The 22,759-nt window shown below is 31.6% G+C and overlaps 2 protein-coding genes across 2 annotated transcripts in view; one reads left to right on the top strand and one right to left on the bottom strand.

The window, feature by feature from the left end:
* Positions 1-10,150, bottom strand: part of LOC143067379 (uncharacterized) — a 39,376-nt gene extending 29,226 nt beyond the window's left edge. The window contains exon 1 of the mRNA XM_076240602.1: positions 9,995-10,150. Within this exon, the coding sequence (XP_076096717.1) occupies positions 9,995-10,012 (18 nt within the window). The 5' untranslated portion in view covers positions 10,013-10,150. The remainder of the gene's footprint in view (positions 1-9,994) is intronic.
* Positions 10,151-12,640: 2,490 nt separating this feature from the next.
* On the top strand, positions 12,641-20,678 carry LOC143067377 (uncharacterized). Its single transcript, XM_076240601.1, has 2 exons — positions 12,641-12,755; positions 16,495-20,678. The coding sequence occupies exon 2, from the start codon at positions 16,536-16,538 to the stop codon at positions 20,391-20,393; it is 3,858 nt and encodes a 1,285-aa protein (XP_076096716.1). The 5' UTR covers positions 12,641-12,755; positions 16,495-16,535; the 3' UTR covers positions 20,394-20,678.
* The last annotated feature ends 2,081 nt before the right edge of the window (positions 20,679-22,759 follow it).

Here is a 22,759-nt window from a genome sequence, read left to right as displayed (position 1 = left end):
AATAAAATTAAGAATGGAAATGAGGAATGTGTCAAAGAATCAACTACCCGACCAAGAGAAATACAAAAAAAGAAAAAAGCCGAAGGCCACCAATAGGTCTTCAACACAGCGGGAAAATCTTGCACACGGAGGCGTACTTCAGCTGGCCCCTAAAATGTGTAATAGTACAGTGATAATGGACGTCATACGTAACTCTGAAATATATCAATGCACCAAAATTTGAAGTCATACATGACTTACAGAGGCCACGGCCCCAGAGTCTCCTGACTAGGGACAGTCATGAACTAGAGGCTCTCAAGAGCTTGTGTCGCTCACCTTGGTCTATGTGCATATTAAACAATGGACACAGATAAATTCATGACACAATTGTGTTTTAGTGATGGTGATGTGTTTGTAGATCTTACTTTACTGAACATTCTTGTTGCTACAATTATCTCTATCTATAATGAACTTGGCCCAGTAATTACAGTGGAAAACATTTTGTAAAAATTTACAAAAATTTATGAAAATTGTTAAAAATTGGCTGTAAAGGGCAATAACTCCTTAAGGGGTCATTGACAATTTTGGTCATGTTGACTTATTTGTAGATCTTACTTTGCTGAATACTATTGCTGTTTACAGTTTATCTCTATCTACTTATAATAATATTCAAGATAATAACCAAAAACGGCAAAATTTCCTTAAAATTACTAATTTTGGGGCAGCAACCCAACAACAGGATCTTCGATTTGTCTGAAAATTTTAGGGCAGATAGATCTTGACCTAATAAACAATTTTACCCCCATGTCAGATTTGCTCTAAATTCTTTGGTTTCAGAGATACAAGCCAAAATCTACATTTTCTCCACTATGTTCTATTTTTAGCCATAGAGGCCATCTTGGTTGGTTGGCCGTGTCATCGGACACATTTTTTAAACTAGATACCCCAATGATGATTGTGGCCAAGTTTGGTTAAATTTGGCTCAGTAGTTTTAGAGGAGAAGATTTTGTAAAAGTTTACGGACAACGGACGCGGGACGTTGGACGACGGACGACCGACGCCAAGTGATGTGAAAAGCTCACTTGACATTTAAGGTCAGGTGAGCTAAAAAGCGGCGAGGTTAATTAAATTTGTGAGATCTCGACCCTCCCCTTTCACCTCTAGCCAATGTAGAAAAACAAACACATCAATACACACAGTGAAACTTAGCTTATATGTAAGTATTTGAATTTAATGGAGAAAAAAACCTGTTCCATCGAAAAATTATAATTATTTCCAAAACTTTCTGATAGCTACAAGAACATCATTATAAATCGATGCACAGACATCTCATACGTTCAGGTATTTCAAATCACATCTGTTATGGTAATATTCTATACTAAAAAACCATGAAACATATCATCATTCACCTTAAAAGTTTACAAAATCTTTAAACATATTTATTCACAGGGGATACATTTACGATACTGTTGTCAATGCAAATCATTAAAGATGACACTTTTCTTGGAATAAATATGTATGGTTAATGTTTTTTAATATATTTTGTTTTTGTTTTTATAGTCTGAATTAAGATAATTACACAATATTGACCATGTATCCCTATTTTTGACATTTCTACCTATTATGTCTGTTTATTTTGTTCACACATTGTTATCAATATCATGGAATTTTATGCGACTGTCATACAAGTGAGAGGTTTGGCTAGCTCCACCATTTTTATACACAAGAAAATGTTTGTACCAAGTCAGGATTATGACAGTTGTCCATTGCTGTGTTTAAGTTTTTGATTGTGCAATTTTATTATGGACTTTCCATTTAGAATTTTCCTCAAAGTTCAGTATTTTTGTGATTTTACTTTTCACTAATTGGACATTTTGCATAGGAAAAACACCAGTTGTTGGCAGGATACGGGTGATGTTCATGATCCAAGAGTTAAACACCTAACATGAAATATTTGTGATTAATTTTCATATGAGAAGGACAAATTATTTCAAACAGTTCAATTTTAGTCTGGAGCTGGAAAGTCAGTAACTGCTAGTAGTCCTTTTTTTTTTTATTTATGTATGTCAATGTCATTTTGCTGTGTTTTTCCGGTTTACTTTTCTGACATCGGACTCGGATTTTACTTATCGTTTTGCAATTTGCGTTTGATTTTTTCCTCATTGATTGGAGGTATAGGGGAGGGTTAAGATCACGAAGGCACGTTTGATCACGCCGCTTTTTTGTATTTGTCTTTGTAACGGCAAACAACAACTTATTACATCACCTTGTTGGGTACTTCGATGTTCGTAGGACAATCTAAATATCTGATAGTAAGAAAAGTGACCACAGTACATTACCGCCAAAAAAATAGCTACATACATATGTTCTGAGTTGAGTATTTGACAAAGATAGATAAATAGCAAACAAAATTGAAAACATATATGAACTCCCAACATTGGGGATAAAATTAATGATATACAATGTAATAAATGTATACTTAAAAATTATAAACCTGTAACGAATGAATGAAAAGCCGTTTAATGGTGTCATTTTTTTTTATAATGAATGTTCTTTATATATGTTATGGATATGAGTAACAGTTACAATCACCTGGAACTTTATCTTCTACATATAACCTTAACAAATATTTACTAGATAAATCTTTTAAATGACAGATCTTGCTATGGTATAGCAAACAGATGAACCACAACAACAACAAAAAAAGTTAAGGCGACAGAGATTCACCGATGTTAAAATCGGGACTAAGAAGAGACACACAAATGAAAAATACAAAAACCTAGGAAATCGAATGAACTCATAAACGGAGCAAAATTGAGTGCGTCGACAGTGTAAGTTGCTGTGCACACGTCAACTGCAATGCAAATTCACTGCGAATTCACACACTATCAAAATATAACAATCGGGAATAGGACACAATCGATTAAATTACTTTTCGGACAACCAAACTGGTAATTGTCCGTACATTCAGAATTTGTTCGTCATTCTCTCAAACTGAATATTTAGTAGATCAAACATTTACCAGGTTTTCACTTAAAGAAGCACAATATACACAAAAAAAAAAGACAAATGATTTTCTTTTGTTCAGTCATTGATAAAAGTGAAATAGTGAAATAATAATTCGCTTTTACAGTCAGCATGGTTCAATTTTGTCAAAAGAAACATCGATGATGAAAATTCTCTTGCAAGTGAATAATTTGACTTCATTGAATCCATGTGCATGTGACGTTCAGTTTAATCCCTTCGCAAAAGATTGGTTCGCATGTCAACATTAACAGGGAAACAAAGGTTGATCAAATGATTGATGATTCGATCCACAAAAACTCATTCTTATATTCATATAAACGATGTTAAACATACATTTTTAACATTTGATATGAAATTAAACAGACAAAGGAAAACCGATTGCACGATTTCTCTATCTCTATCTATGTTTTTATCACTTATATGATCGTCGGCAGTGAGCGGAGGTAAACGCGATGGTTAAATAGATTGCGTCTAAACGAAAATACACACGAAACGATGATACATCTAATCGAGCCCATGCCTTGAACATTGACTAGTTCAGACCTTTTTATAATTTGGATATATGTTAATTATGTTATAAACATAATATGAATATTTGAGTCAAATTAATAAACATGAATTTAATAGTCAACACCCCTTTATTATCTGCCTGATGTGTTGTCATTTATGGGGCCGATTGTTCATTTTATAATTAAATGTTTAGTGTTAAAGCACACTTAAATATTTCCAAATATGAACACATGAGTTTGATAAAAGTGACAGCGTCATTATGTTATGTCCCTGCACGTGTTACTTACACGGACGCGTTTAAAAAATAGAAAATTTGCCATTTTCGTGCATAGATATGTAAAGAAATGGTGATGTTTTTCTCGAATAATAAAACAATATTGTCTGAACTGTAAAATACACTATTTACGACATACATGGAACTGATACTAAAATTTCCGTTGACGGTAACTGTTCGCTGACGGAAAACTGTCATCATTGCAAGCGTTCCACTCATTCTGTAATTGTTTGGCAATTTATCATTAACATTGTTTTAGTTTAAGACTTAACTTACAAGACATATTCTTTTTCATTTTGTTGGAGGATATGATTACAATGTTTCATTGAATTAGGTTCTTTATTTTATTTCTGAAATCTTGTGAAACGACCAAAAATAAACACAAAAAAACAACATATTTCACTCGCAAATTATCTTCGTATTCTTGATTTATTCACCATAGACACAATGCGGATAAATATTCCTCAGTAATATTGATAAATAATTATATTATTTCAATTCATTTACAGAAATAACATAAAAGATAACAATTTTTCGTCACCAGATGCGCATTTCGTCAATCAATGCCTCTTCCGTGATACTTGAGCCTAAAATATTTGAAAACCCAAAGCTTATTAAGAGGATAAACTGCTATAAACGGGAAAGGAAATAAAGTATAGCCAAAACCGAGCAACAAGGAATCTGAGCTTTGCATTAGGGAGATGCATTCATCAATTTAAAAAAAAATAATTAAAAATTTGAAACAGCAAAGGAGTAGGTCCGGTAAGGGCCGATTATGTCCTCAAATTTCAAGTTCATCTGACGAAAGATTTTGGACACTTTTTAAACACTTAAGTGTCTATTTCAGTTGATTCAATTAATTTATGTGAAAGATTTTTACTGATTTAGTCATTAAAAACGCTCCGATTCAAGCTTAAATATGACAAGTCTATCAAATATGCCAAAAATTGTCACTTTTCAGATGGTTTTTGTCAACAACGAAAGTGGACGCATACGTGTTCATCCTCAACCTATATATATGCTATGTATTATCATCAAATACAATTTACATTTCAATATTAAGAATGAACACAAATGCGCCCACTTCCATTTAAGATGAAAACCGTCAAAAAATTAACTAAAATTCTAAAATTATGAAGATTTTAGTAATCTAGCATGAGTGAATTATGTTAGTATCCTATATATTTGCATTGTATTGTCAAAAACAGTAGCAGAAGCATTCTACTTTCCAATAAATTACTAACAGTTTACATTTTAACAACTTTGTAAAACTGCAAAAAGGGGTCTTACTGAACCTACTTCTTTTAATAACACAAAGTCCGTATTGTCATGCCAGTACCGCAGTACTGGCTAGTGGGAAAGAGATACCCTTGTGGACTATCAGTCCACAAGCAGAGGCATAAAATAAAATATGAAGAGCACACATCATGATTATTTTGCTGTTCTTTTACAGATAAACAAATACAGTGCATTAAAAACTGAGTAGTTTTACACTAAAAGAATGGTAATTTTGTCGTATAAGGTTGTAAAGAACAGACGCCGTTAATATTTTTGGGTGATTGTTAAGGCAAAACGTGTCATTGCCGCACAATAGTTATGTACCGACGGTTATATCGAACGGGATTGTTCACATTCAAGATCAGAAGGTATAAACAGATTAAAGGAGACATATCGCTTTACCCCGATATTAGTGATTCTGACTTAGAGGCAATTGTATTTTTATGTTATGGTCTAAAAGAATTGACTAACATTATTTTTAGTACATCTTTTTTCCAAATACAATCAAAGAAAAGGAATATTCAAACCAATAGAAAAACAAAAATTGACAACGTCATGGCTAAAAAAGAAAAAGACAAACATAAAAACATAGTACACAAGACACAACAGAAAACTAAAGACTTATCAACATGAACCCCACCAAAAAAGGGGTGATCTCAGGTGCTAGGAAGGGTAAGCAAACCCTGCTCAACACGTGGCGTTATCGTCTTATTTTTTTATGCATGCAAAATAATGTATTGTCTGATCTTTCACCATCATTCATGGTTTGAAGTGAATGCAATCCATCTTTTCATTAAATAACCTGATTTTTTTTTCTGAGGAAAATACAACTTCACTATATTGTACTACCTGGTACAAAACGATTTCTTTCTAATATAGCATGCAATCATAGTTTGAAGAAGTAAGATGCATTGATAATCAAACCTTAATTTGTAAAAAATAATAGTCCACCAGCAAAGGTATCGACTTAATGTTGTAAAATATGAAAACAACACGTTATAAATATCATGCGTCCGAAGCGGTTTTCTGGATTAACTTTGATCAGGAACTCTCAAAACCAAATATTTGGAAGCCAAGAATATGTAAGAACCGAAACAGTTGAAGATCTATACGACTTAAGAGGGTATAAAAATAGTCAAGACCATCTAAGGTCAACTTTGCCTGAGGGAGTTGAAACCTTACTTCCTAAATAGTTTCTTTATTTATAAATTTAAGAGTTGCCTCGCATTTGGCGTGGATTTAGAAAATGGTATCACACTAACTGGACTTAATAGTTCCTAGTGTTTAATTGAGAACGTCAGTAAAATGTTTCCAATGTAAAAATGGATTACAAAAAATGAAATGCAAATACACAAAACACAAAACACTAACAAGACAAAAACTGAAAGCGAAATAATTGGACATAATGGTCTCAACACTTTGCTTGATATACTATTAGCACTCTTACAAACAAGTGAATTCAGTATTCAATTCTCTAGGCAACATTTTGGATAATGTTGTAAAAAAATTGAGGACAATTTTCCAGAAAGGATAACCTTACTCTGACCGTCACGTAGAACACAATGAATTCGACAAACAAAATCTCAATCTTCAAATAAAGAAAGAAATCAGGTCAGAAGCAACATAAAATCTGACTAATATAAACCATCGAAATTATTTGCAGGCGTTGCAGGCGTTACACATCCAGCTGAAATGACAGGTAAGGCAACATAGTTGTTAAAACAGAAAATCACATAATTGAATGAAATGCTATTGAAAACAACGTTTAAATGCCATTTGGAGCACATTTGGAGGCGGTTTAAAACTAACGGTTTCAATGTTATTTAAGCCAAAAGATTAATTCATAAAGGTAACAAAAGTGCGAAAGTATTGATACGGCAGCATCATTTGAACAAAATTGAACATAAGCAGAAACTGATGAAAGCAAAATCCAGTAAAAACAAAAAAAAAACAAATATGTAACACATAAACAAACGACAACCACTGAATTACAGGCTCCTGACTTTGGACAGGCACATACATAAATAATGTGGCGGGGTTAAACATGTTCAACTTAGCGGGATACCAACCCTCCTCTAACCTGGGACAGTGGTATAACAGTACAACATAAGAACGAACTATAAAAATCAGTTGAAAAAGGCTAAACTCATCAGATGGACAAAGATACAAGTTAGTTTTGAAAATGGAAACACGAAATAAATATCTAGTCAGTATGTGTGACCACGGTAACTTCTACAACATTCGGTTTAATTAGATAAAGAGAGACAATCGTGTTTGTTTTTCAAAATTATGAACGACTCTATGGCATAGATTTTATAAAACGTACAAAAGTGAACAAGGCAGCTTTTATTCTTGCAGACAATTTTGCTCTGCTTTTTAAGTTATATGTTTCTCCCTAATGTCCAAATGTCTGCCTTTCGATTGAAATGTTTCATTAATTAAATTCAATATTCTAGTTGTTGTAATTAAAATATCACTTTATAAAACAGTTGCGTCTTACGCGTTTTTTTCTGCTTTGGTCTTTATTGGGAATGTCCAAAGCAACAACACAAATGAAACCCAAGGATATTTGTATACCTAGAAGCTGAGGAGCTTACTAACCAAAGTTACATATAGGAATAATCAAATCCATCTAAGATAAACTTTGAACCTTATTTTTCATTAAATTCTAATTTATTGGCGAATAATTTATAAAAACTTTGTTACAAATTGTATCAGTGCCGAATCACCAACTATATTTTATTTTGTGATACCCTCGGGGACAAATAGTCGAAAATAAAATGAGTCATAAGATTGAAATTGTTTTAAGTAATTTTGGGGACAACCAGAAATGTTGACAATGAATCTTGGTATCAGGTTGTGTGTTGTGTCGTAGTTCTCTTATATTGGATATGTTTCCCTCAGTTTTAGTTTGAAACTCGGATTTGTTTTTTTCTCTCTATCGATTTATGAATTTCGAACAGCGGTATACTACTGTTGCCTTTATTTAATATCAGTTTTGATTGGTAATAGTTTAAGTAAAAATCAACAGAGCTTGATTACGAATTGAGTATAAATTGTTTAATTTGGTAGACCACCACAATCTCTCCAAGATCGCATATAGGTTTTGCTTTGTGAGAAAGACAAAATTTAGACGAGAAACTCTTTTTTTTTTATTGCTATACTTACTATGATATAAGACATGAATTAATAACAATAACTTCCTTAATTTGAACAAATATAGTGATATTGAACAACTCAATTATTTAAGCACAACGCAGTGGTGAACCAGACATTTTGAAAGGGGTTTGTTCCAACCACAGGAACACCATGAATCGTTAACATAATATATAAAATTCGAAAAGAGTTGAGGTACCAACTCCCGGAACATTCACTGGCTCTGTGAATTCAACGAGATAATAATCTCTAGCCAGTAACACCATAATTCCCCAAGGGTATCATCAGATCAGTAGTTTCAACTACCTAAGGCAAGGTTAACGTTAAATGGATTTGGTTACCATTTCAGGCCTTTTTGGTTATACAGCTTTCTAACTGTTTCGTTTATTATAATATGTTTATTTGGATTTGAACGTTCCTGATGCATGTAAATTCAAGCATAGCGCTGCGGACGTATGCCATTTGTAAATTGTTGTGACCATTTAATTGTATCGAATTTTACAGAAGCAACCATAAAACTGATATTGTAATACGAAACAGTGTCTAATAAGTAACTCAAGACAACAGAAGAGATAACTATAACTATACGCTTCAAGATATCAGACTTAACACTTGGATAAATCTATATGAAAAAAAAACAAAGCTATACTCTCTGATAAAACCATACTTTTCTATGCAACTCTATAAGCCAACCGATTTTATTCACTATTTACTTAAAGAATATAACTAAATGCTACACTATTTCAAAGTATGAATTGGTCTGAATTGGTCTGAAATTTACTCGACACTTCTCGACTGTAGGCTGAACCATACTTAACAGTCTGAATTTGTACTCGACTTTATTCGGCCAGATCAATTTTATATGTGTCAGAAACATACTCGACCTAGTCTGACACACATCTAACCTTGTTTCAACCATACTCGTCCTAGTCTAAATCACATTCGACTTAGTCTTGACCAACCTAAACATATTTCTGTATCTATCTATTGTATTTCATTAATTTATGAACTGTTTTTAACAACAATTATTTCCCTTTTCTACAAATTATAACATCAAATGAATTTAAAATCAGTGTGGGAATTCTTTTTATTTTTAAAAGATATTTACTGGCATGTGTGAATAACTATAATGAATATGTTTCTGCTAAAAATTAACTTTTCAGAGTTTTAGGATAGTATAGACCAACATACATAATTTTATATATGTATAAATTTGTATTTGATCAAATCCTAAATATAAATGACATCTTTATTGTTGTATGACATGCGTGTACATGTATTTTTGTTGAAACATCTTGTACAATTAAATGTTTTGTCTATAATTATAATCTCAGTTGAAGATGTGAAATATTTGATGAATAGGAGGTAACGGAATTTAAAAATAGTTGCAGCATTTTAGAATTTATATTAGTAAACAGTTCAATTTAACAAACAATAAAAAGAGGTTATTTGGTAAAGTATTGTTCAGATTGATCGAGTATTGTTCAGACTTTGATGGCGTTTGATTTAGACTTTAGGTCGAGTATGGTCCTGACTGAGAAAAAAAATAGGTCGAGAATAGGTTAATACTGTTTCAGACTGATCAAGTAATAGTTCGGATATTTTTTTTCAATTGCAAAGATTCAAGTATCGTTCAGTTCGGGGTCGAGCATTATCAAGTAAAAGTTATAATTTCTTCAAACCGTTGTTCGATAACCATGAGTTCACTGTAATACATATTTGTTAACGAAGGCTACAAACTAAATAACAGACAATAGAAATAATCGTTACGTGCTCATATTCTGGCATTGCTTAAGATCGTGTTTTTTTCTGACTGTTTATGACGTTTTCGCACAAAATCCGTTGTATGTGTACTTATTGAAAAACTAGTCTTCGATACATGATTATACTGTTACTAGTAGTTGTTATTGACTTTCACTTAGCTTTTTGTAACTTCAATTACTCTCAGATCGGTGTTTTGTATCACAATTAAGTCCGGTTGTGTGCTTTGTGTCAATCTATAAATAAGTTGCACCAATATAACGCTTGCAATGTGCAATATATGTTGGTAATTGGTGTATGCCTTACGGTGAAATATAGTTGGTAAATTCTATGTTCTTTGGTCTGTAATGGAAAGTTGTCTCATGTGCGTTTGAACCACATGTTCCCTTTTTAAGTTCTATCATTCAATAACTAAAACACGTTTTACCCTGCCCCATTCTGTATGTACCTGTCCCACCAAGTCATGTACCTGTAAAAAGTAAATAAAATAACAAATACCGAACTCAGAGCGAAATTCCTTTGTAAAATGACAAAATCAAAACCTCAAACACATCTCACGAATCGAAACAACTATCATATTTCTGACTTGGTACAGGCATTACCTTATGATGAAAATTATGAACTAAACCTGGTTTTATCTAGCTAAACCTCTCACCGGTAAACAGTCACATTGAATTTCATTGAATAAACAAAAGTGAATGAACAAAACAAAACAGACATAGTACATAAAAACGTCAAAAAATGGGGTACAACAGTCATAATCGTAATATATTCTAAATCAATATAAAACAAGTAACTGTTTCAACAAAAAACACAAAATGGCATATAGACAAAGTTAATAAGCAAAAATAAAAGACAATAATTCAAAACTGACCATAACACCGTACTAGCGAATTTTTGTTCTTCTTCTTTTCCATTTTTTAGGAGAAAACTGTGTTCCAGGTAACAAAATTGCAAAATTGCTAATTAAATTATAATGCAATTCAAAAGATAGTGTCAATTGACTCTTTTTGTTGTTTATAACACTCCTTGTGTTTTAAAGTAGTCTAGGTTGAGTGCAGCTTTCTTCAAAATAAGTTGATAAAACATTTTGAAAATCAATTTTAGAGACACGAAACTAAGAGGAAGTTGTAAGATCTTGACAACACATTAAACAAGACATTTGATAAAAAAAACAATATATATATATAAAAGTACAAAAAATGTATGCATTTGTTTGCACCTGTTCTAAGTCAGGATCCTGTTGTTATATTTACAAAATTGGATGATAACCAAAACATAAAATACATTAAAGAAAAAAAGTATTGTTTAACATACTAGTAGAAGAAAAAAACATTTTTTTTTCTCTCTCTAGAAACGTTTTGCTTGTATGTATATATGTATAGGAAAGATGTTACGCTTAATGATTTCACATTTGACACAGCACCTTAAGTAAGTAGACCGCAGATGATTTATCTACTTATAATATCATACATAATTAAAGGTGAAGATAATAAAGTAAGTATCTAATTTATCTTTCAGCCTTAAGAATATGTTACATGATAAATGTTTACAAATATGGACCTTTTTCTTTATTATATTGAAGATATTAATAGCTGTATTGTGGACTTTTAAAAACACATATTTCATGGAAAAAAAAGTTTCCGAAAACGTCACGGGGAATACTATTAAGACTGTGGTTGACATCAGGTGCAAATATTATAATTGTTTATTAATTGCAAGGTCAGATAATCATGGTTCTTGCTAATGATCTCGCTCCATTTGTAAATATTACATATACAATACAGAACATATGATAGTATTACTTTCGCCTTAAAACACATTTTTGACCTTCTGAGAACTTTTACTAAATATTTAACTCTAGAGATATGCTAACACGAAATTGAAGCGACTTCTCTCATTTCCTTAATTTATAAATTATAATAGTACATTGACGTTAACCATGAAGCTATGAGCTACTATTGTTGGCCGATATTAAATTACAGTTGGCTGATATGAGATCACAGTAGTGGAGCGACAATTGCTATATGTACTCAATGCCTTTCTAAAGTAATTGATATTTGCTACTTCCTTATGTGATTATTTTTCAGTTTTCTCAAATATAATAGTATATATATACATATGAAGCCTCTACCTTGTTTGGTGGAAGGTAATGGGTAACCCGGTATGTGTTGTAGTCATATATATCAAAATGTTACTGACTGGACATACCCATAATTATTTTTAATTCTTTCACACGAATCCTAAATTGTGTGCTTATCTAGTCGATTTGAACAAGTGAAAAAACATCATTTAGGTATGTATCATATCTTATGAAAATAATTCTTAACTAAAAATAGAAAAACAATTTGTCAAAAACAATTTGTAATCTGGGTTCAGCTCGTTGGTGTTATCTCGAAACAGTCTCCACTTTAAAAATTGCTATTGGCTAAAATACTAATTCAATAACACGGTATTACAGAAGAAAAAATATTCGAAGGACAATTTAATCAATCAAACATACAAGTATTATCTTATTTTAATACTGACAAACTTTTACAACTGAGAAGTGCTAGAAAAACTGTTATAAGATATTATTGTACATAACCCACATTGTATATATACATGTATACAAGCATAAAACAATTTATCATGAACTTATATGACAAAAGGTGAGGTAGTTTTTCTTTCATGTATACAATAAATTGTGAGGTTAACACAGGAAATGCAACATGTAAAACCTGATTCAAAGATAAAAAGATAAGAAATCAATAGCGATATTCTTTAAGAGGTATGTAAATATTGATAGACACAAGTAATACAATGCATTTATATAAGTTTTAATAACAAATATATTTTAAACCAAAAGAAGTAATGGACATCCTTGCTGTATTTTTTTTCTTTTTTAAAAACAATTCTAGGCATTAAATGAATAAAAAGAAGTCATAATTGGAATGTAATAACTTAAAACCTCAAAAGCATCTTTAAAAATAAGTGAGCTGACTTATTAGAGGAATAATGCAAATGATATAAACTATAGTGTCAGACTTAAAGGGAAGAATAACAACTGGTTTACTTGGTTTTTTTAATATTATTTGAACGTGCTGTTTGAAAAGGAAAGTTATTTTAAGAAAAGTTTTTAATATACATCTTTTTGATTAATTTCATATCAAGGATAAGTTAGCAGAATGAAATACATATATAAGATACTTCCATTGTACTAACTGTGTATTGTGCTATTCAATTGTGCGTCTTGCAGTTTTATTTACAATTTTAGACAGAACATTAAAACTAATAATAAGGCGCTGCTCTTGTTTCCTCATTCCGACTTTTGATTTACTTGTATTTTTAGTATGTCTTTACACTTGTAGCAATACATTATTAATTTTATAATAAGTTATGATTACACTAAAACAAATGATTTTATAACATGACCTTAAAGTGTTATATTCTTATATAAACTTATATTTACATCTTATGTAGATAGTTAGGAGACGACAAAAATCTTTATAGGGAGATGTTTCTTTGTTAAAACAACAACCACACTTTAATGTACAATTCTTGTGACAAAGATATTAATTACCAAAACACGACGAAAGCAACATAACTCACTGTCTTTGTAGTGATTAAGTATAACAGATTGACGCCTAATCGTATTAGGTTTTTTTTTTTTATAACATGTAAAGTTTTTTACTTCCCAATTGTTTTTTTTTTCATTCATATAAACAATGAGTTGTAAGTTTCATGTCAGATATTTTTTCTATTATGAGGGGGGGGGGGGAGCAAGGGGTTTAACTGTTATGCTGTTATTTTTAATTCTGAAAATATATTTACTGTTAGATGTTATTGTCTTATTCTTTGTTAGCTGTTATAGGACTATTATCTATTTTGTTATCTGTTATTGTGAGAATCTATTTGCTGTTAACTGTTATTGAAAATTGGAATGTTAGCATTTTGACAGCCAGTCTTCCGTAGAAATTCAAGATAATTGAAAATTGTGATTTGAATGGATAATAGTCTCATTGGCACGCTTACCACATCTTCTTACAATGTATATCTATTGGGGTCTTTCTACTGGTAATATCGGGTTGCCCTGCACGATATTTGCAGAAGAATTTCAGTAACATACATCACATAAACATATACAATTAATTGGACCCAGGACCATTCCAGTATATATTATTATTATCCTTTGTAATAAATTCCATTGTCTGTGAACATGTAGCATTTTGTACAAATTATAATTCACTTATTACTTGTACAATAACTTATAGTATGGATTTTGTTATAAAAAAAAAGCATTGGTACACCCTATAGATTTTTTTATTCAATGACCACAAAATAATCTTTATGTAATGTACTATTACACCACTGTCCCTGATTAGGGGAGGATTAGACACCAACTAGCATGCTAAAGTTGACGCAGTCACATTCTGTATGTGCCTATTTCCAAGTCAGGAGCCTGGATTCAGTGGTTGTAGTTTGTTACTGTGTTACTAAGTTTCTCGTTCACTATTTTGTGGATAAATTAGGCAGTTAGTTTTCTCCTCTGAATTGTTTACATTACTAAGTGGTGTGGGTTTGAATTATGGCTTTGGGAATTATACAACATCTTTTTCTTTTAGCATTTATATTACAAGTGCTACTCCCTCTCTTTTCATTTACATGAAAGAGAACCCTGACTGACAGACCACCATATTTTTAAAAGCTTTTTAACTGCTTCACATGGCAAAAATTGAAGCTCAGAAACCATTGATGCAAATACAGATGTGTCTTCAGTTTAATTTTTCGACAAATACCCTTTTTAAACGGTCCTACAGCTTCTCCAATGCTGTACCCAAATTTTCCATATTCTATAATTTCACATAAGATACATGATTGGTGTTTCACTTGGTGTCATCCAAATTTTCACTAGGTCCTATTTCTATAATACTATCAGAAGTGTCACTTGAGTCAATTTCTATTATCAGAATAACCATAACTGGCATGCGTGTTTCAGTTACATGTCCTGTCTCCACTGATCTGGGTATTTTTGTATTTTATAAGTAAGTTTTATCATGAGGTCATTAAGTAAAAAAAATATATTGTGCATCAATGTTTTTTTTTATTACTTGTAAAGTATATATATTGCTTTTCAGAAGAAAAAAAATCTAAAAATCAAATTGATAATAAAGTATCACTGGCTGCACTATTTTCAAAAATTAAATAAAAAAAACTAAATCATTAAAAATTGATCTAGATTAAAAATATCCCTATATAAAAAACAGAAACTAGTAATTTCGTTCAAAAAAATCAACATCCATACTATAACTTATTGTACAAGTTACGGAAAAAAATCACACAAGGCAGAACTGCCTCAACGGCCGAAACGTCTTGTTTACACAAATTACAATTTTCTAGGTCCATACCACAAGTTATATACTAAGATCTACGAGTCATCTACTGGATTGGTCCTGGACAGATTTATTTTCATATTTCATTTACTGTTATCTGTTATTATCCCTTTTCAATTCCTTGTTATCTGTTTTTCACCAAATCAATTCACTGTTTTGCTGTTATGGGGACCCCCCTTGCCCCCCTTGTTATAAACAACGCTTTATATCTAATTTCTGCTAATAATGTTGTTTCAAAACATTAAATGTTTATGTTTAATAACATAAATAAGAAAAAAGTCTAAAATGAAATGGTTGTATATCATTTTAAGTATTATTTACAGCCATACATCAAAAATATTAAAAGTTTTGAATATTAAACAAACAAAAACAATGCGTTAAAACTGATCATACTTCATTTTATAAATCATAAATAAACAAATATGCACGAGTTTTACTTCTCTTTTACATGTTTACAAAAATCCCCTAAATTGTCGTTCGTTTGACATTCACATTTGTCTTGTTGTAATCTATATAATGTAGAACTCTAATCGTGATTATTTTAAGACTTCCGTATCAATTCAATTTCTTATAGACGGATACTCAAAGCACATTGGATCTCCTACACTTATTATGTTTTTATTTGACATGTAAATGATAGATGTCATTAACAGAAATGTCACAATACATTTGAATATGATAGAAATATATAAAATAGTCCCTCATTACACGAATAAATGTAATTTCAATTCATTATTTGCTATTGATACAGGTGAGTATTTACCACATGTACTCATAGTTGTATATCTCTAGACACAGTTCTCGAAGAGCTGTCACTGCATGTTGTTACAATGGTTTAACTCTAACAATTTGTGGACAGTTTAGACGAAGTATAAATATAATAACATCAAATACTTTTTTAAAAGCACTAAAGCTTACATAATGTGCATTAAGGATTATTCTAACATATAACACATAAATAATGTTTATAGAACATCAGAGTTTACAGAAATTGTCTAATTATGATTATTAGTGAATATTCAAGGCAAAACAAAATAGTCAAGGTTTACAAAACATTGTAGAAAAATTGGTACGTTTTCTTTATCTGAGTTGATCATCACATTGTACTGTGTATTGAAACGTTCATTTTAATTACAGGTTTCTAACTGCAACATGGAACGGCGTATTTGAAAAAAAAGATGAACTATATCATCCATTGCATGCTGTTAATGACAATTGTAACAACAGGATTTGCTTGTCAGAAACCAAAATGCCTCATTCGGAAAAAGCAACTTCCACCAATGAATATATTAAATAGAAAAGGCAAAAGTTTATCTACGACAGCAATACTGTATCATATAAAAGTTCCAGACAATCTTCTTGAAGGTTGTTATGTTAACACAACAGAATACTTCAAAGAGTTCAACTTAAGCGAAGACACGGAAAATATAGTCGTTTTCATCTTTCGATGTGGTCAAGTTCACCCGATATTTTTGACAGAATATGATGGCAAAAAATATTCAAATATTCTTACTTATATACAGGTTACAAGGTGTACAATAGGGCAATATGACATTCAACAATTTACCAGTGCTACGACTTTGTTGGTTATTACCATGCATGAAAATAAGTATGATCCTAGAAAGGAAGCATGTTTATCTTATTCTAGAAATATGTCAAGCTGTGCGGGTCTGGAACGTGTAAAAGCTATAGCGTTAACTACCCCACCTAATACCACAACATCCAATATGATTGAAATATTTAACTGCACTAATGTTTTTCCAAGAATTGCAGAATTATCATTATCATCTCAAGGTTTAACAGTATTTCCAAACGAATTCAAAAGAAAATTTCCGAACATCCAAACATTGGAATTGGAAAAGAACAAATTATCAATTCCTCCAGAATTTCCATGGAATGAAGAACCAGAAATCATAGGTTACAATTTATCTCGATCGGTTTACCAAGATAATCATTACACAGTACCTTATCATTTAAAAGTTCCTAGTAATGTTTTCAGACGCTATTTAAACATGAACTTTAATGAAATCATCGACTTACGAACCTTCGAATTTTCAGGAAGATTAGATATGATATCAATTAAACATAACAACCTAAGGTATATAAACGAATTTACATTTACAAAACTTATTGGTTTACAAAGTTTAGATCTAAGTGAAAATTTATTAGAAAAAATTCCGTCTAGTTCTTTCTACGGATTAAACGATTTAAGGAATTTAAATTTGAGGAACTGTTCATTATCAAATCTGGACAAGGACACATTCCGTGATCAGAGTAACCTCATTAATTTGGATTTATCTTCGAATGCTCTTACATCACTTCCTCACGATATATTTTCAAGACTTGCAAAACTGAAGAGCTTACATCTTGAATTCAACAAGCTGACGTCTGTTCCATCAGAATCATTTCCTGCTCTAAGCTTACATCTTGAAGAGATTGGTTTACAGTATAATCCAATTTCTGAATTTCCTGTAGTCGTTTTCTACTTACGGCAACTGAAGAGAGTAAATTTAGGGTACACCTATATTAACTTTAACAATGTCAGAGCTCTTCTTGAGAATGTCGATTATACATTTTTATTAGAAAGTACTGTTGAATCAACAGCAACAAACAATATCGACATAAATCATAGATTAACTAAAACCAGGAAAAGAATGATAGACCTTACTGGAAGTAATGTTACTGGAATAGGATACGATACACCAGATGAAAAGGACATGGATAGTAATATTACCAGAACAGGATATGATATGAAAGACAAGGACACATACTTTAGAGTGATTCTGCAAAATTTTAACATTATCTTAGACAAGAATGACATATTGTGTGACTGCAGAATAATTCCTTTTTCGAAATGGATAAAATCACAAGTACAGATGGGTGCATTTAGTGGAGAGGAATATTTCTTTTCTGACTGGAAATGTAAACGACCAATCGGGTTAATAGAGAGACCTTTGCTCAGTGTGACCGAAGAGGAAACATACTGCGATGTCGATGTCGAATTTTGTCCATCCGAATGCAAATGTTTCCGGTGGTCTGTTAGTGATATCATAATAGTTGACTGTCGAAATAAAAGTTTAACAGTTTTCCCAGAAAAACTACCTGCAGGAACCTTAGATTTATGGTTTCAAAACAATAACATTACACATATTAAAACAATGAATTATTTCGCTCGCGCTAGAGATGTCATTTTAAGTCATAACTCTTTAAGTGATGTAAGCGATGACATTATCAATAATTTGGGAGACGCTGTAAGGAAACTTTATTTAGATTCTAATTATTTGATACATTTGCCAAAGTTGATACAACGACTATCAGGAGTTCAATTTCACATAAAAGATAATCCTTTTGTATGTGATTGTAACACACTGTGGATGAAATCGTGGATCTTAAAACATCATCATATGGTGTCCGATTGGATGGATGTCGCATGTGCTTATGGAAATGAAGGAGGACATCAGTTGATATCCGTAGAGGATGACAAGTTCATTTGTCTTGAAGCCTTTGATACTATTAAGCATGTAATTGCACCGAGTGTTTCGTCATCTGTGTGTGTTCTTCTGTTTATAGTTATATTAGCAAGTGGTTTCGTCTTCAGATTAGAACTGAAAGTTTTAATTTTCATATACTTCGGTCTTCATCCCTTTGACAAAGATGAAAAAGATGAAGATGAAGATATAGATTGTATTATTATACATTCTAAACCGTTAACGGACTGGGTGATGGAACATGTGGTTGCTCCATTAGAATCCGAGGACAAAGCTTACATGGTTTGTGAAATGTCACGTGATTTTGTAGTCGGTTTTTCATACCAGGAAAATATCTGTAGCATTGTAAGGCGAAGTAAAAGAATGATTTTAGTACTATCGGAAGACTTCTTAGTCGATTCTGATATTGTCAAAATAGCATGGAATGAGGCACAGGATAAGATAAAAGATATGCGCACGAATTATGCTATTATAGTTTGCCATGAAATATCGATAAAATCAATAGATAACAAAGACCTTAAAAGATATATAAAAAGGGGAAGATATATAAATACAAGCGACAAATTATTTTTTGAAAAAATTCTTTATCTAATGCCCCAGTACACTAACATTATTCAAAGAAGGTTTCCAAATCTAAGAAAAATTGTTCTTGAAACTTACGAGAATGAAGATGGTTTAGATACTGAAGAAGTGCATGCTTTTTTATCTTATTCAGACAGAGATATTAATATTGCATTGAAGACGCTCACACCTATTTTACAGGAACAAAGATATATTCTTCATATTCCTGATCGAGATTTTATTCCTGGTGCTTCTAAAGAAGAGAATATTTTAAACGCTATCGATATATGTAGACATACAATTTTCCTTTTATCAGGACCTTATTTAGAAGATGAATGGTCATTATTTACGTTTCGAACTGCGTCCGAAAAGTCGATCAGACAGAAATGTAATCACATGATCGTAATAGTAATTGATGTCCAAGAAGATGTATATATGGACGAAGAAGTTAAGTATTATATAAAAACACATGTGACGCTTCATGTTACTGATCCTTGGTTTTGGGATAAATTGGCAAAGGCATTGCCAAGCAATGAGGACAATAAGGTTCAGCTAGAAAATTTAAATAACCGAATAAATGATCAAATTTACCGACAAAACTCTGTCGATGATAGACAATTGGAAGAAAATGGAAGAAATATATATCGACAAAACTCTTTAGATGATAGACCATTGGAAGAAAATGGAAGAAATATATACCGACAAAACTCTTTAGATGGTAGAAATATATTCAGACAAAACTCAGTAAATGATAGACCATTGGAAGAAAATGGAAGAAGAATAAACCGACAAAACTCTTTACATGATAGACCATTGGAAGAAAATGGAAGAAATATAAACCGACAAAACTCTTTAGATGACAGACCATTGGAAGAAAATGGAAGAAATATAATAATGAATTGTCTCCCTTTTCAAAATATAAATGAAATCCAAGAAAATAACAATGAAAACAAACAAGAGGATGGCGCCTTAGAAACAAGATGTTAGCTATAAACATGACACGTTCATATGAACATTGTAGACAAATCATTCTTGTTAACCTTAGCAGCATTCATGATGACAAAATGTTTTATATTTTTTTTTTATACCGGAAGCTTATTATATTGGGCTTTAGTAAATTCATAAAAAAAATATTGCATATATTCACTCTACCACATCAGTTTAGTTACATTTGATTCTTAGACGACAAACTGTTTTGAATCAAACTCTTCCATCTAGTATAATTTTCATGGGGACGAGGCGCGTTTTTGACGTAATGAATTTTAAACCTGATGCCTTTTGTTATCTGTTGTTCGTGTGTTCCTTTGCCTAATACGTTCTCCTATTTGTTTGTATTGTGGTCCTGTATTATTATGTTGTCATTTTGATGTTATATTTAACAATGCCATCAAAGTGCGAGGTTTGGCATGCCACAAAACCAGGTTCAACCCACCATTTTTTTCTTTAAAAATGTCCTGTACCAAGTCAGGAAAATGGCCATTGTTATATCATAGTTCGTTTCTGTGTGTGTAACATTTTTACTTTGTGTTTCCGTTGTTTCGTTTGTTTTCTCCTATAGTTGAGTGTACTATAAGACATGTCACGGTCCTTTTCTATCCCAAATTCATGTATTTGGTTTTTGATGTTATATTGGTTATTCTCATCGGATTTTGTCTAATGCTTAGTCCGTTGCTGTGTGTGTTACATTTTAATGTTGTGTCGTTGTTCTCCTCTAATATTTAATGCGTTTCCCTCAGTTTTAGTTTGTTACCCCGATTTTGTTTTTTGTCCATAGATTTATGAGTTTTAAATAGCGGTATACTACTGTTGCCTTTTTTCATCATTAAATTATTGACTGAAATTTGAATCATGATAAGAAACAAAAGCAATGCAAACACACGATGGTTAACAAGGAATTAATGAAAGATTAATAATACAAAGAAAATTCTAACGAAGTTTAAACTACAAAAGTACAAGTTTTCTGAATTGTAATTATTGAACTAATAATAAGTAAGATAAATGTATCGGACATAAACAGGACACGTTTTACATGTTAATATGTCTCAACTATTCAAGCCGGCATGTAAAACATTCTGCACTGCAGATCAATCCGGAAAACGATATCAAAATGTAACCCATATAGACAAACCTTATGTGAGGTATAAGGACTAATTAAAAAGATTACAAATTGGGAGAACTTATATCAACAAATTTTGGAAGAAAATTAGTTGTTATTGTGTAATGAACATACCCAATAAAGGCAACAGTAGTATACCGCTGTTCAAAATTCATAAATCGATTGAAAAAAAACAAAAACTGAGGGAAACGCATCAAATATAAGAGGAGAACTACGTATACGATACAACAGAAACACAACATTAAAATGTAACACACACAGAAACGAACTATCATATAGCAATGGCCATTTTCCTGACTTGGTACAGGATATTTAAAAAAAAATGATTCGTCTACAGATTTGATTAAATTTTACATTATTTATCTTACTTTTAATGTAAGAAATATTTAGTAAGATTTCATGCATAGGAATAATAAACCAACAACGATCGCAATGATCGGTCGCGTACACATTTATAAGCTTCTAGTACGAAGCTTTTTATCAAGCTGGTGAACACGCAAAAAGAAAATGTTTACTTCTATTTCCATAAGGATGGAAACTATACAACTCTTACTGATTTCAATGTAGAAATGGTTCTTATTTTCACCCTTTTATCATATTTGAATGTCTTTTGAAAACTTTTTTTCTCGTAGTTTAAGGTAGTAGAAAGAATCAATCTTATAAAACAATAATAAAGGTGTGATATGGCTGTCAGTGTAAGACTATTCTTAAAAATTAAACGACAAAGATAGATGTGAACAATACAGGGTACCAAACGGTCTTCAACAATGGCAAAACACATATCGTATGGTAAGCTATAAACTGGGCACCGGGATGACAAACTGTAAAACTATCCAATAAAGAAAAAGAACGACAGCACCCAGATTGCAGGCTACTTGCGTATGAAACAGGCGCATAAAAAGTGTGGCGTGGTTAAACATGTTTATATCCGCTCAACCGTCAGAATAGGACATTAATGTCATTACACAGAATGATTAAGAACAAACTGTAGTTAGACATCAATTGCAAAGATCTTGATTCATCAGATCGGTATTAAGCATTAAGTAAGAATTACATCAGATCTACATGATTTGGTAACTGTTGGATAGTTGTCTCAATGGTAATTGTACCACATCTGCATTAATCTATACTGTAACTAGTTCTCAAAGCCCAATTTCAACTCACAAATAAATCATCTTATCCCACATCATAATGTTTAAAATCAGTATTGTACACCTCCAACAGATAAAGTGTAGTA

Source organism: Mytilus galloprovincialis, chromosome 3, assembly GCF_965363235.1.
Source record: "Mytilus galloprovincialis chromosome 3, xbMytGall1.hap1.1, whole genome shotgun sequence".
NCBI classification, from domain to species: Eukaryota; Metazoa; Mollusca; class Bivalvia; order Mytilida; family Mytilidae; genus Mytilus; species Mytilus galloprovincialis.
This window is presented reverse-complemented; position numbering and strand designations above follow the sequence as displayed.